We start from the raw sequence: 14,943 nt of genomic DNA, 5'->3' as shown, positions 1-14,943 counted from the left end.
AAGAATACTTGATTTAAAGGAGCCATACAGGTGAATTAGGAAGTACTACAATACAATGTGCAAATTATAGAAGTTAGTTTGCAGATGCCATTCTGCAACAGAATCAAGCTGGAACAGGCTCCCATGGGTACTACACAGAAATGAGTCTCCTTAAAACCTGCATTCTTGGCTCTAGATCAGCCCCCCAATAAATACAGCCAGTAAATTCACATCCCTTAATTGAAAGCCCCATGAGACTACACTTTATATCCAAGCACATACACAAAGAACTGGACTGGTTCTCACCTTGGCTTGTTTAGAAGTGTTGAGTTTGATGGCAGAAACTTTCCCCACGTGATCCCCTACAAACACTCTAAGAAGAGCTGTGTCCCAACAGAGAGCTGTAACTTTTCGGCCTTTGTGTTCTGAAGACACATAAACTCGTTCTGGTTTCCCCCGACGCTCTTGATTCAATTCCCAAACAACTACAAGGCCTTGACTGTGAGAAGTGAGTCACAGAATCAAGTTTTTTGCAATGGTGAAAAGGTATGACTTAGTTAATCACAGTATCAACTATATTAAACATATATGCAACTCTTATTCTTCAGAAAAAAAGGTGTCAAAATACTACTTCCTTGCTTTAGTGACTAGACCAATATAACAGAACTTAAATATTTAAATTATTTCTGTTCCCCTTTCCCTTATAGGATCTTTGAAATGTCACTGCCTCAAATTAGCATCTTTCCACAAACACCAGGATGACCAACGAACGGTCCATCCTGGTTTTCTGGCCTAGAAAGATTCCCCAGGAGAGAGGACTTTCACTGCTAAAAGCGAGACAGCTGTAGGCAAACTGGAATCACTGGTCACCCTAACAAACACTTTTAATTAAAATGCATTTAATTTTAAAAGCTTCTCACCTGGTAGCCACAGCAACATAATCATCATCATGTAAACAACAGGCAACCTGAGAAATTGCACCTTCCTAGAGCATAAAAGGGAAAAGAATCTTTAACTCTCAAGTTTTACATTCTTTTCTTCCAAGTGATTGTTTAAATTGGAGAAATGTACACTTCTGCAAGACAGGCTGAATGGTGGGCGACAGGGCCGCCTCTGCTCTTACCCTGTGTGAGAGCAGCAGCCTGTGCTTCCAGCCTTCTTTCTGAATGAGATGCAGTCCTCCTCCCGAGCTGCCCAGAGCCAGCCACTTCCGAGACACGGCTATGCTTGTGCACTAAATGTGTGAGGAGACAGTGTGAGATAATCATAGCACTCAGCCAGACAGACTGTGCACTGGGAACAAACACTGAGGCTGTGTCCTGCAGGTTCCTCCTCTCCCCCGACCCCCTGCTCAGATTGACACAACATAAGGCACTCATGCTTGAATTCTAGATAAGTAAGAATACCAAAGAACACTTGACTATTAAGTTCTAATGGAAAAAGGCTCAACAAGCTCAGCTGGGTAAATGAGTAATCTGTCCTTGGTGAAAGCTGCTAACTACACCATTCATGTTTTGTACAATTTGGCTGCAGTTCCAGTGCTGACCCTAACAGTGAAAGACCACATGACTCATCAAGGGATTAAAGCACCCACACTAATCATTTGCTCACTCACATCACTTCTTGTCCAGACAATCATCATAAAATGTCCACAGCTCTGACAGCCAAGTGAGACTGCATAGGGCAAAGATGCAGGTCATTGGACTGTCTCTCCATCCCCTTGGCCTGATTCCTCTCTGTATCCACCAAAGAAATCAGGAGCCATGCTGTGCTCAATACCCTGTGGCAAAAAATTATCTGAGACATTCACAGCCCCCTTTGTTTCTTCCTACCATAAAAGCTAGCAATCCCATGTATTTACTTTCCCAGTTTCCATTGCTGCCAGGGGCAGCCATGTGACTCAGTTGCAGCCAATGGAACTAAGCCTGCTGGGAGCTACTTGGAAAGTTTGACTTTCTCAGATAAAAGGCAGAGTCTGAAGTAAAGGAAACCCTTGCCCTTGTTCCCCTCATTCTTGATTGAGAGGCTAATGGGGACATTAAGAATGCAGTAAGTATTACCCCATGCCTGCTGTCATATGGATACTAGCAGAACAGGAAAGAGAGAAAGTCTGGTCTGTGTCCTCAGTAGTACAGTTGGGCCACTGTGCTACAGCCCGAGACACTAACCTCCAAAGAAATACAAATGTCTTTATTGCTTAAGCCACTATGAGTAAAGTAGTCCATGACTTACAGTGGAAAAACTTCTAATATCAACCTTCACAATAATATAATAATATCTCATAATACTTTGCCTATCACTTCCTTATCTTCCCTTTCCTTAGAGGCTAGAAAGGTGCTTTGGGGTGGTAGTGAAAATGTAGGAATGAGAATATTCTAGAATTAGTTATACAATTTTGTTCTAGAAGCTCCTGACTCCAAGCTTTGGCCTGGCCCCTCCATGGACTGTTGCAGGCATCTAAGGAGTGAACCAGGAGACGGAAGGTATCTCTCTCTCTCTGTCTCTCCCACTCTCTCTGTAACTCTGCCTTTCAAGTAAATAAATGAACAAATAAATATTTATGTTTAAAACTGTGATGAGTGTACACTTATTGCTACTATTTTATTTTCAATTGAATACATTACTTTCTGAGAGAAGACACTAAGATCACAGAGAGGGAAAAATTAAGCAGTCAGGATCATGATTTCTAGGGGAGAGAAGAATCCAAATGACAGCTCTAAGATAATTCATGCTATTGCTATGGAGGGTATGACTAAGACAGGTAAGGACACCCAACATTCCACAAAACACAAGGAACTAGAGGGCACAGGCCATTTAACAAGCGCACAAAATTACAGGAGGGCACGGGCCCATTTAACAAGTGCACAAAATTACGAAAATGAAACCCACAAAAGGATTAAGACGCTCACCTTTAGGCGACTGGAGTCCAGCCTCAGGGCTGAGAGTAACGGATCCAGAGACTCAAACTCTGCCAGCACATGGCTGTAGGGCTCTGCTATCACTGGCACAAAAGTCATTTAGTCAGAAAGTCGAAACTTGTTCTGTGAGAGGCACAGTTTTCCTCAGCCGAATAAAACCTGCAAACACAGAATTTAACAAGCTCATCATTCATTCCATACTCATGTATTTAATGAATTCATGCGGTGCACAGGGAAATGGGAGAAAGGGACAAGGATCCCTACTCTGGAAGTACTTTGTACCTAGGTAGCAAAAGATCTCATACAGGTACATTTGCATGCAACAGTGTGCTCAGACATCATTCCATCTAAAATTCCTACAGCATCTGGTCCAGGTTCTCAAGGCCCGCCACAATCCAATCCCATTTTATTATCTGACACTGTAAGCTAAGAGAGCACAATAGGACTTAAAAGGAAAACTGGAGACGAACCTTTGACCCAGTGGTTAAACCATCACAACCGAGTGCTTGAGTTTGATATCAGACCCCAGCTTTTGATTCGAGCGACCTGCTGAAAAAGACCCTGGGGGCAGTCATGACAGCTTAAGTAGTTGTCTCCTGCCACCCATGTGGGAGATTTGGATTGAGTTCCTGGCTCCCAGCTTCGATCTCCCTCTGTCCCCACGACCACTGTGGGCACAGCCCCATTTATAGGGAGCGAATCAGCAGATAGGAACTTTTTACTCCAACAAATTAAAAAAAAAAAAAAATGGGGTAGGCTTTTGGTGTAGCAGTTACGATGCCACCTGGAACATCTAGACCTCACATCAGGGTACCTGAGATCAAGTGCTGGCTGTGCTTCCGATTCTAGCTTCCTGCTACCGCACATCCTAGGAAGCAGCAGGTAGTGGCTCAGGTAGTTGGGTTCCTGCCACATGTGGGACATCCTGACTGAGATGGAGTTCTGGGCACCTGGCTTCAATCTGACCTAGACAAGGCTGCCTGCCACAGGCATTTGAAGAGTGAACCCACATCTGGAAGGGATCTCACTTTCAAATAAAATAACTAAAACTTACCTTTATAAAATCTTTTGATAGGCCAGCACCGTGGCTCAATAGGCTAATCCTCCACCTAGCGGCGCCGGCACACTGGGTTCTAGTCCCGGTTGGGGCGCCGGATTCTGTCCTGGTTGCCCCTCTTCCAGGCCAGCTCTCTGCTGTGGCCCAGGAGTGCAGTGGAGGATGGCCCAGGTGCTTGGGCCCTGCACCCCATGGGAGACCACCTGGCTCCTAGGAGCCTTTGGATCAGCGCAGCGCTCCGGCCGCGGCAGCCATTGGAGGGTGAACCAACGGCAAAAGGAAGACCTTTCTCTCTGTCTCTCTCTCTCACTATCCACTCTGCCTGTCAAAAAAAAAAAAAAAAAAACTTTTGATAAATAAATAAATAAGGAAAACTGGTAAAATCCCTTTGAGGGGCATTGGTGCTGTGGCACAACTGGTTAAATCCCTGGCCTGCAGAACCAGCATCCCATATGGGTGCCAGTTTAAGTCCTGGCTGTTCCACTTCTGATTTAGCTCTCTGCTATGGCCTGGGAAAGCAGCAGAAGATGGCCCAAGTCCTTGGGCCCCTGCACCAGCGTAGGAGACCCAGAAGAAGCTCCTGGCTCCTGGCTTTGGATCAGCTCAACTCTGGCTGTTGCAGTCATTTGGGAAGTGAACCAGTGGGTGGAAGACCTCTCTCTCTCTGGCTCTACCTATCTCTGTAACTCTGTCTTTCAAATAAATCTCTCTTTTTTTTTTTTTTTGGACAGGCAGAGTGGACAGTGAGAGAGAGAGAGACAGGTCTTCCTTTTTCTGTTGGTTCGCCCCCCAGAGGCCGCTACGGCTGGCGCACTGTGGCTGGCACACCACGCCGATCCGAAGCCAGGAGCAGGTGCTTCTCCTGGTCTCCCATGGGGTGCAGGGCCCAAGCACTTGGGCCATCCTCCATTGCACTCCTGGGCCACAGCAGAGAGCTGGATTGAAAGACAGGCAACAGGGACAGAATCCAGCGCCCCAACTGGGACTAGAACCCAGGGTGCTGGCGCCGCAGGCCGAGGATTAGCATAGTGAGCCACGACACCAGCCCATAAATCTCTTTTAAAAAAATTCCTCTGAGGTAAAAGAGCAACCCTGCTGCACTTCTTTGAGTTGTAAATCTTCTTGTCTTTAGAAGTGTCCCATAAAATGCAATCTTCTATAAAGGCCTTAAATTAGAAACCTCTATGAGCCTCCACTGTAGCTCTTCATGGAAGTCTCTTCTCCAGCCTAGCAGGTGCTTAATAAGTAGGTTGAATGAACATGAGTGCACCTACTAAGTGAAATGCAAAGTACAGGGAACTAAAGCACAAAGAATAAGAGATTCAGTGAAAGAAACAAGGTAGAAATAAACAAATAAGAACACAAAGTAGGAAATGACAAATTCCTAATGAGGGAATTTGTAAACAAACACAAGAGTTATCTGTCTGACTACTCTAACATGCAAGTTTTGTCACATGGCACTGATTTGCACAAAAACCAATAAAATTTAAGGCAATTCTACCTATTATTTTTAACTTTTATCAATCCTTTGCTACCAGTCAAATAATATCACAGAAAAATTCAAAAACAACTGTTTATACTTACTCATTTTCTGCATTATTTATACTTTGTTTTGTGGGGGTTTTTTCCCCAGAAACATATATCATTCACTCATTCATTTATTCAACAAATATATACTGAGCACCACCTATATGCCAGGTATGGTTCTATGTCCTGGAGATAACCACGAAGTACAAAACAACATCCTAACCTTCATGGAATATATTTTTTAAGTTTATTTATTTATGTTCATATATTTGAAAGACAGAGACAGAGATGGGTCTTCTGCCCACTGGTTCACTTCCCAGATGCCAAGCCCAAATCAGGAGTACTGACCCCCATCTGGGTCTCTCACGTGGGTAGCAGGGCCCAAGCACTTGAGCCATGATGTGCTGCCTCCCAGGATGCGTTAGCAGGAAGCTGGATTGGAAGCAGAACATCTGGGACTTGAACCAGGCACTCCACCATGGAGTGCAGCAGTCCCAAGAAGTATGCTGCACCAGAATGCCTGTCCCCATGGAACATCATTTCCATCTAGTGCCAAAACATATGGAAGCTTATGATATTTTTCTTTGCTTGCACCAAAGATAGTCTTATTTTCTGCATATAATACCCTTCTTAATAACAGCCAAACTTCTATAAGGATTGTGATTGTGCTTAAAAAATAAGTAAATAAAATAAAATATACTCTTTAGTATGCCTACACTCAAAATATTTGAGAATTCCTGATTTGAGAAAAATTTTCCTTTATTCTTCTCACTCATTCATTTTATAAACTACAAAGTAAAATACCAGGCAGACACAATGGTAGGAGCAAGGCAAGTAAGATAATTCCAGATATCATCCAGTTTATGTCCAAATAGGGAATATAAAATAAATATTATACATACGCACATGGAGGTCTCATAAAAGAAGCATAAGCAAAGTGCTTTATTAGAAATTAGAGGATAGAGGGATCATACTGAGTTAAAGGGAATCACAGACAATGTCTTAAAGGGAAAGAGCATGCGCACAGCGCAGGCTTATCAGAAGGAAAAAGGAAAGGGTGGCAGATAGGGCAGTAACCAACAAAGATCCTGAGATGGAAAAGCAAAGGATCTATTTGGAGAAGACAAGTTTAGTCCGGAAAACACAGGTTGAAACATAGGATAATGGAAATTCAAAAGATAAACCTGGAATGGCAATTTGGGGCCAAATTACAAAACACTGAATCTCAAACCAAGGAACCTACACTTAATTTAGCAGGCAACAGAGAGGCTTTGAAAGCTCTGGTGTTGGGGCAGGGGCACAACAAGTTCTGTAAAATGTTGTGGGCTAAAGCTGGAAAACAAGGAACTTAACGAGTGGGTGGTAGGGAAGTGAAGATAAGGCATTTCAGCTCCCTTACAAGTCTCCTGGGAAAGGAGAAAACTTCTGACTTTCTGAATACAGAGGACTTAAGAGACAGAAAGGAATGGTATCAAGACAACCACATCTCTTCTACTTGTACTCCTGAAATAAAAGCCCAAGATGGATAGGCCATTTCGCCTTGTTCTCAATGAAGGCAGAACATCTTACAATAGAGGAAAATCTTAGGATCTTACTTTATTTAAAAAAAAAAAAAAGATTTAACCAAGATGGGAATGCAAAAGAAAACAGTATTAGCAAAAGAAGTTGCTGGGTGGTAGCGTTCCCCAAACCACCTCTATGCTAACTTTAGGCTCACTCTCTTCTGGATCTACTTATTCAGGTTTACCCAGCCTCCAGGACTCCACTTAACTGCCTTCCCAGAATTCTTAAGGTGGAGGACTCATAGGTAATTCAGTACACATCCACCTAACTCAGAAATTAGTTTTGCTCTAGATCCCTGAGTATTTTCAGCGACTGAAAGCAAGCACTCCTGAAGCTGCCTATTCCATCCTGCAGTGTTCATCATTACAAGGTCTTTTTTAATACAGGTCTGAAATCTGATCACTTACAACTCTTACCATTATGCCTAACTGTGGCTTCTACAGTTGAAGGAAATAATTTTGCTCCTTCCAGAACAGCCTCTCAGTATTTGAAAAGCATTGTCAGGTCTTCTTTTCCAAATTCTTCTGTGTTCTGGCCAACCCGCAGTCACTTTAGCTTGCCTGAGAATGCAGTGCTTAGAACTCAACATGATACCCTTAAGTAGCTGAGTGAGCACAAAATAGAGTAGACAACAATAGCTCCCTAGATCTGGACACTAAGTTTCCATATTATAAACATAGCATTAGCTGTGTTTTCAAAATGGCCATGTCAGGCTGTTGGCTGAACAACAAGGAAGCAGTCAGCTAAAACCCAAAGAAAAATTTTTTTTTAAAGATAAATAAAAGTTTGCTAGTTCAGCACCTAGATATAGTAACATTGAACACAAACTGAAAGTTGCTATTAACCAAATGCAACAGTAGCTAGAAATTTAAGTGCTCGGTACAACAATAGAATGGGATATAAAAAATACCTAGAAATTAAAACCTCAGAACAAACAATACGTTGTTTTAACTGGTATATGGGATAGTTCATTATATTATTATGTCTAACTCAGAGTTTGAAATTTTCCACAATAAAGTTTTAAATGTACTTTAAAAAACAAGCTCTGTACAAACATCCAATAGCTCCCCTTCTTACACATAATCTGATCCCTACTTTTTTTCCAGCCTCATAGAGCATCTTATTCTCCCATTATCCAACTATATTGTACTATTTCTCTTTTTTCCAAAAAAAATTATCTATTTGTAAGGCAGAGCATCAGAGGGAGAAGAAAGAGAAATCTTCCATCATCTGGTTTACTCCCCAAATGGCCTCAAGAGCCAGGAGCCAGGAACTCCGTCTGGGTCTCCCACATGTGTGGCAAGAGCCCAAGTACTCTGGAAATCATCTGCAGCCTCCCCAGGTGCATTAGCATCAGAGCAGCAGGGACTCAGATGGGATGCCAGGGCTCCATGCCATGGCTTAACCCGCTGTGTCACAGCAGCCCCTGTACAAACTTTTCTTTCTCTTTCATAATGTAAGCTGATTGTGACTGTGATTTAGTATTTGCTTCCTTTTGAGCCTTTCTCCACCTAACAAAAACCCTATTTCTGCAAAGCTGACTTTCGATGTTACCTCTACAAAGTCTGTCACAGCTCCAGCTCAGCAAAATGCTAAGTACACAGAAGGAAGCAACAAATGCGTATTACCAAAGTCAGTGAAACTTCTCGGAGAGGTTGGCCCGCCCAAGGGTCACAGAGCTCTCAAGAGAAGGAGCTGAGACTAGAACCCATGGCTCCTGAATCAAGATCTTTCCATTCCCCGATTCACTTGATTATAACCTAAGAGTAGTAAACAGTGTTTGCTGCTCCCACAAAAGCGTTTGTAGAAGGAAGGAGAAGCAAAAAAAAAAAAAAAAAAAAAAAAAAGAAAAGAAAAAAATTAAAGAAATGTTGCAATAGGAAAGTAACAGTCTTTTCCATTTCTATATTGGGATCTTTCTATCCAACAAGTAAGGATCAGAGAACTGTGGGACTCAACAGAGAAAAAGCGACTTAATCAATAATGCATTCATTCACACACCATTCTGAATGTCTACTATGTTCCAGGCCCTGCATGCATCGCTGGAGACACAGGATGAACAAAACAGTCATTGACCACAAGCAGCTCTTCGCCTAGGGGGAACTACTACCTTTTAAACAGCAGTAACTTTAAATACTGCACTCAGATTTCTTGAAGAGAGGAGCCCCAGCAACCAAGTTTTCAAACCAGGCTCACAGATCAGCAGCCCAGAAGTCTCAGCCCAGCTCCACCACATCCAGGTCTGCAGTTCCCAATTCTCAGGTCAGGCACTCTCTCTCGGTCAGCACCGGGCCACTCGGAGTTAAGAGCGAAACCTGAACTTCAATTCCCTCCTACCCGGCCCTTCCCTTGCTTACGTCATCCAAGAGCGCCGGGGACGCGGGGACAACGCCATTAACGGCACTTCCTTGTCACGTGACAGGTTACGTCCCCTTGCGCGTGGCCCCACCCCCTCGAGCCGCCGTCGCAATGACGCTCCCTACGGCCTGCAGTCGGCGAGCCGCCGCGGGTTGAAGACACGGCGCTGGACCGCACCGGAGGAGCTCTAGACCAAATGGGTGGCCCGCCAGGATGCCAGTATCCTTAAGTGCTCAAGACCGGAGAGAGGAAACAAAACAGTCGGGAACCGGTGGGGGAGGGAGGGAATTAGCGGAAGGTGTCATGGCGGCCGCGCTCTGTGGTCACGTGTCCTGCAAGCCCGCCTTCGAACTTCCGGTCACGTGCCCTCAGAACCCTCGCAGCCAGCGATGGAGGCGAGACCCCCCAGTAACAGAGGCGGTGGCGACGGCTGCGGCCACTGGGTTTCCGCCTCTTCCCAGCAGCAGCTCTAAGAAGCGCAGCGGAACTCGACCTGACCCAACACAGCTACTTACTCCCTGCTCAGGGTTGTGGCTTCCACCTGGTAAGTTAAGACCGAAGAATGGGGGTGGGCAAGCGGTAGGCGGTGGTGGGCGGTGAGGAGCTGACAGGCCCCGGGGCCGCCGGACGGCGTGGATCCTGTCCCTTACCCCAGCGTTGCTGTCGCGGTAGCCACGGTGCCCAAGCCTACGGTCTCGTTTGCCCTTTATTATCCCAGAGCGGGGAGGAGGCGACCGCTAAGCTACTTGTCTAAGGCAAGCCTGCCGTTCCACTGAGAGCAGGGACTCAGAGGTTTCTCCACAGCCAGGATCGGGCTTGCCTGGTGAGAAATAAGGAAGTGAGGCCTCTCCTGGGCAGGGGTTAGGGAACGTGCTTAGAGCCGATGTCTGTTAAGAGCAGCTCTCACCTTGGGGTCTGCGCATTCCTCGCTTCTAAACCTGTCAGTCCTTCCTCTCTTAAAAGCCTTAACACTTGTGCCAACCCACACACCCAGTTTTGGTTATGCACAATTTGGTTGTCAAGTTGTGGTAAAAAGTAGACCATCTGTATGTGGAAATACATAATTATTTTTATAAATTTCCCAGTGTTCTCAGAGGCTGAGTGGAGTAAGATACTATATTGATTGGCTCTTAAACGACCATTTTAACATCTATAAAATGGAGGTGGCGGAAAGATAACATTTTTACACACTGGAAGATCCAGTTTTAAAAACTGGAAAATTGAGTAGTTTGAAATATACCTTGCAGTAAGTACTGGCTCCATAGAGATCGATGTTCTGACTATCCAGGCAGGTGAGTTCCAGACCTTTTTTAGGAGAACCATTTCCTCCCACGAAGCCCCGGACCCCAGCCTAGGAAACCGCATGCTGTGGCGGAACTGAGTTTAGCAGGACCAGACCCCGTGCCCTGAGCCTGGCCTCTGCCCCTGAAGCATCTTCTGGGAGTACAATTTGAAAGCCACTGATCTGGACTTTGGTAATTAAGCTGATGTTGCCAGCTTCCAATTTTTACTTAAAATAGAGCAGTTGAGGCTTCCTGGGACTCTAGAAAGAACTTTGTACTATTAGCAGACCAGAATTCCACATTCAGAAAGAAAGAAACGATCAGCTAACCTCACTCAGCTGAGCTTTAGTGGGGCTCACCTTTATAGGTGATAGCTAAATACACATTGCAGTACAAATGTATAAAAGTAACCCAAGCCAATGGAGAAAGGGCTCTTTATAAATACTAGGGGGATTGGTGCTGTCCAGAGGAAGGATTTGTTAAAGGTGAAGCAAATGATTAGCTCCAGGCGTTTGTGAATGCTTCTGATGTGTCCTGCCCTCCAGGCTCAGAGCTTCTCGCTGCTGACATATCGGTGCATCTTAATAGCCTGCTTCTCTGTGTTCTTTTTTTTTTTTCCACCTATCAGCAGAGTGTTGTCTGGTGTGCTGTGAGCTTCCCTAGCATTTTGGCCACCATTTCTACCTCAGGGATCCTGCTGTTAGAGCTGTCTTTGTGTCCTCCTTACTTTATCTCTCTCTTGCCGTCAGTGTGTGGGGGTCAGGCATTGATTTTATAGTCCTTCTCTCACTTGGATTGCCGACTGATGACTCTTCTCTTGATTTTGGACATGGACTCGTGTCAGCCTGCAGTATTTATTAGTGAATGTGAGCCGGTTGCCCTCTGTTATGCATCTGTGCCGCATTTCCCTCCGGCCTCTCCCTGCACTGCCGTGAAATGAAAAACGACTGGGAAAGTGTCCTTAAACCAGTATGTTTAGGTCACTCTTTACATATTTTTAAGGTGTTATTCCCAGTAATGTTGAGTTGCTAAACACTTTGTTGCCTAAGGGCAAGCAGCATTCCCAATCTCCATTTTTTTGTGCTGATAGTTCCAGCAGCTTAAGAAAGAGTGCCAAGGAGTGTATGTTTCACTTGTGTTTTTTTTTTTTTCTCCATTTATCTTTATCTAGGGGTATAGGTAATGGAAATGCAGATGCAATAATTTAAAGGTTTCTGCTCACTTGTTTCTTATTCCTGTCACTAGAATGTGTGAGAAGTAGTAGTCCCATCTGTGAGTTGAGAGCTGTAGCACTTTCTGGAGTTTAACCCAAGATGTATGTGCAAATGTTTCTTTTGTCTTTTTAATAGCAAAGATCTTCAGTGTCTCAGTGGTTTATTGGGTTCTTCCTGTGGGCCTAACTGTGCTGCTGGGCGTTGTATTGCAGTGAACACAAAATAGTGCCTCTGGCCTCTGCCTTCCTTTAGGAAGCTGGCAGTCTGTCAGGGGAGATGTACATCAAAATCATGACTTCAAAAGTGAATTGTGGCAAGTGTGGCAAGGATGCTAGGAAATCTTAGCTAGTAACGTTAACGCTTAAAGTGAAAAAATGAGCTAATTGGTGGGAAGAGGGCCAAATGAATATACGGAGGCCAAAGAACAAGGCATAGATGCTTATCTTCAGGAAAATTTTTTAAGACATATGCAAATTGTACATATTTATGGGCACTGTATGGTGTTTCAATATGTATCTCCTCAAACATTTATTTATGATGAAAACATTCAAAGTGCTGTCTTCTAGAGTTTTTAAGAGAAATACAGTACATTAACATTATCTGTAGTCATCCTACTGTGCAGAAGAACTACAAAACTTCCTGTTCCTATCTATCAGTAACTTAACACTATTAATAACCTCTCCACAGCCCTCCTTCCTCTCCCCCTCCCCTGCCTGTGGTAACCACCATTATACTTTTCAGAAAGATGGCTGTGTTTTTGGACTCCACAAATGAGTGAGATAGTAACTAAGTTTCTTAATGCCTTTGCCGAAGGATTTTGCTATTTAAAGAAGTCTTGTGACAGATTATTTCATAAAGTGAATAATCTTTTAAGTCAGTCTAGATCTTTAGCCACCTGATTTGTTTAAATATAGCCTGCACCAATAATATTTTTCATAAATTATTTTGTGGCTTTTTCAGAGTTCTATTGGGAAGAATTGTTTGCCACCCAAAGAATCTCCTAACTTCATGAAAAATTTGGAAATCAGAGAAACCATTGTAGGGTAGCCCCCGTGGTTTTATTACATCTCCTGAAATTGGTCCTTGTACAACTAACAAGAGGTGCTACAGATGACCAGGGAAACTTGCCAAACAAATTAGCTGTGAGACAATTGACCAGTTGTGCCTAGTGTCCCATAACTTATCTCTAAATTTTTTTTTTTTTTTTTTTTTTTTTTGACAGGCAGAGTGGACAGTGAGAGAGAGAGACAGAGAGAGAGAAAGGTCTTCCTTTGCCGTTGGATCACCCTCCAATGGCCGCCGCTGCAGCCAGCGCACCGCGCTGATCCGATGGCAGGAGCCAGGATCCAGGTGCTTTTCCTGGTCTCCCATGGGGTGCAGGGCCCAAGCACCTGGGCCATCCTCCACTGCACTCCCTGGCCATAGCAGAGAGCTGGCCTGGAAGAGGGGCAACCGGGACAGAATCCGGCGCCCCGACCGGGACTAGAACCCGGTGTGCCGGCGCCGCAAGGTGGAGGATTAGCCTATTGAGCCACGGCGCCGGCTCTCTCTAAATTATTTTTTAAAGTTCCCCCAAGTGAAATGTAATATGAATGATTTTTCATATTATGTGTAAGAGGTGGTTTTTCCTAATTGGTTTAAAGTGGCTTGCTCAAGATCAGTTCAGTTGATCGAATATATTCTCCACTAAATGTGTCTCTGACTCATCTTCCTTATCTTCCCAACTCAGAAAAGTTTTTCTGTCCTTTTCCAAAGCTAACACTCTTCATCTGTGCCTGTAAGCCTAGTTAAAGGGGGACTTGCTCTGTCAGATTTTAATTCATGTTTTCTTTTAAAGATTTATTTGTTTGAAATGCATAATTAGTGGGTGGAGGGGAAATCTTCTATCTGCTCGTTCACTCCCAAATGGCCACAATGGTGAAGGCTGGGCCATACCGAAGTCAGGAGCCTGGAACTCCATGTGGATCTCACACATGGGAGGCAGGGGGTCCTAGGGCTCTCTATCTTCCATTGCTTTTGCAAGGCACATTAGCAGGCTGTTAATCAGAAGTGGAGCAGCTGAGACTTGAACAAGTACCCATATGAGATGTTGCCATTGTGGGCTGTGGCTTAACCCTCTGCACCACAATGCCAGCCCCTAATTCATGTTTTCTAAAATGTTTGTAATGGTATGCAGTATAGTTTTACATTCTATAGGCAGCTTTTAAAATGAACAGTTCCATAGATTTTTTTAAAAAGATTTATTTATTTGAAAGGCAGAATTAAAGAGAGAAGTAGAGACGCAGAAAGAGATCTTCCATCCACTGGTTCACTCCCCAAATGACCACAACAGCCAAGGCTAAGCCAGGCTGAGTCCAGGAACCAGGAGTTTCTTCCAGGTCTCCCACGTGGGTAAAAGGGCCCAGGCAGTTGGGCCATCCTCCACTGCTTTCTCGGGCACATTAGCAGGGAGCTGGATTGGAAATGAAGCAGCTGGGATGCAACTGATGCCTCCATGGGATGCCAGTGTTGCATGTGGCAGCTTTACCCACTACGCCACAGCGCTGGCCTCTCCAATAAGTGTTAAAGAATAACTTCTTAAATAATTTTTAAAACATATGGTGAGGCCGGCGCCGCGGCTCACTAGGCTAATCCTCCGCCTAGCGGCGCCGGCACACCGGGTTCTAGTCCCGGTCGGGGCGCCGGATTCTGTCCCGGTTGCCCCTCTTCCAGGCCAGCCCTCTGCTGTGGCCAGGGAGTGCAGTGGAGGATGGCCCAGGTGCTTGGGCCCTGCACCCCATGGGAGACCAGGAAAAGCACCTGACTCCTGGCTCCTGCCATCGGATCAGCGCGGTGCGCCGGCCGCAGCGCGCCGGCCGCGGCGGCCATTGGAGGGTGAACCAACGGCAAAGGAAGACCTTTCTCTCTGTCTCTCTCTCACTGTCCACTCTGCCTGTCAAAAAAATAAAAAATAAATAATAAAAAAAATAAAAAAAAATAAAACATATGGTGATACATATTGCTGAAAATAAACAATCAAAATAGGGAGCGCTTTCAATTTTACC

General features: G+C 44.6%; 2 protein-coding genes across 21 annotated transcripts in view; one reads left to right on the top strand and one right to left on the bottom strand.

Annotated features, from left to right (window-relative positions):
- Positions 1-9,540, bottom strand: part of HPS5 (HPS5 biogenesis of lysosomal organelles complex 2 subunit 2) — a 50,551-nt gene extending 41,011 nt beyond the window's left edge. For 6 of the 10 annotated variants that reach the window (XR_016230662.1, XR_011388123.2, XR_011388128.2 and 3 more), the window contains exons 1-5: positions 9,155-9,446; positions 2,889-3,056; positions 1,103-1,213; positions 900-964; positions 286-478 (exon numbers count right to left, since the gene is read on the bottom strand). Coding sequence is in view for 6 of the 10 variants with exons in the window: in XM_008275122.5 (XP_008273344.3) it covers positions 286-478; positions 900-964; positions 1,103-1,213; positions 2,889-2,996 (477 nt within the window). In the remaining 4 variants the exon portion in view is untranslated. Of the gene's footprint in view, positions 1-285; positions 479-899; positions 965-1,102; positions 1,214-2,888; positions 3,057-7,460; positions 8,881-9,154 lie in introns of those variants that run through there. The other 4 variants (XM_008275123.5, XM_070072629.2, XM_051833997.3 and 1 more) reach the window with 2 other exon arrangements.
- A 75-nt stretch (positions 9,541-9,615) lies between these two features.
- GTF2H1 (general transcription factor IIH subunit 1) overlaps positions 9,616-14,943 on the top strand; it is a 43,126-nt gene continuing 37,798 nt past the window's right edge. For 4 of the 11 annotated variants that reach the window (XM_089327881.1, XM_089327878.1, XM_089327893.1 and 1 more), the window contains exons 1-2: positions 9,616-9,946; positions 13,122-13,249. In XM_089327881.1, coding sequence (XP_089184007.1) covers positions 9,616-9,946; positions 13,122-13,249 — 459 coding nt within the window. The remainder of the gene's footprint in view (positions 9,947-13,121; positions 13,250-14,943) is intronic. The other 7 variants (XM_051834002.3, XM_070072665.2, XM_002721364.6 and 4 more) reach the window with 3 other exon arrangements.

This window comes from Oryctolagus cuniculus, chromosome 1 (genome assembly GCF_051225735.1).
Source record: "Oryctolagus cuniculus isolate XC-2025 breed Fujian yellow rabbit chromosome 1, ASM5122573v1, whole genome shotgun sequence".
NCBI classification, from domain to species: Eukaryota; Metazoa; Chordata; class Mammalia; order Lagomorpha; family Leporidae; genus Oryctolagus; species Oryctolagus cuniculus.
Note: the sequence above shows the minus strand (reverse complement) of the source record. Positions and strands in the feature narration are given on the sequence as shown.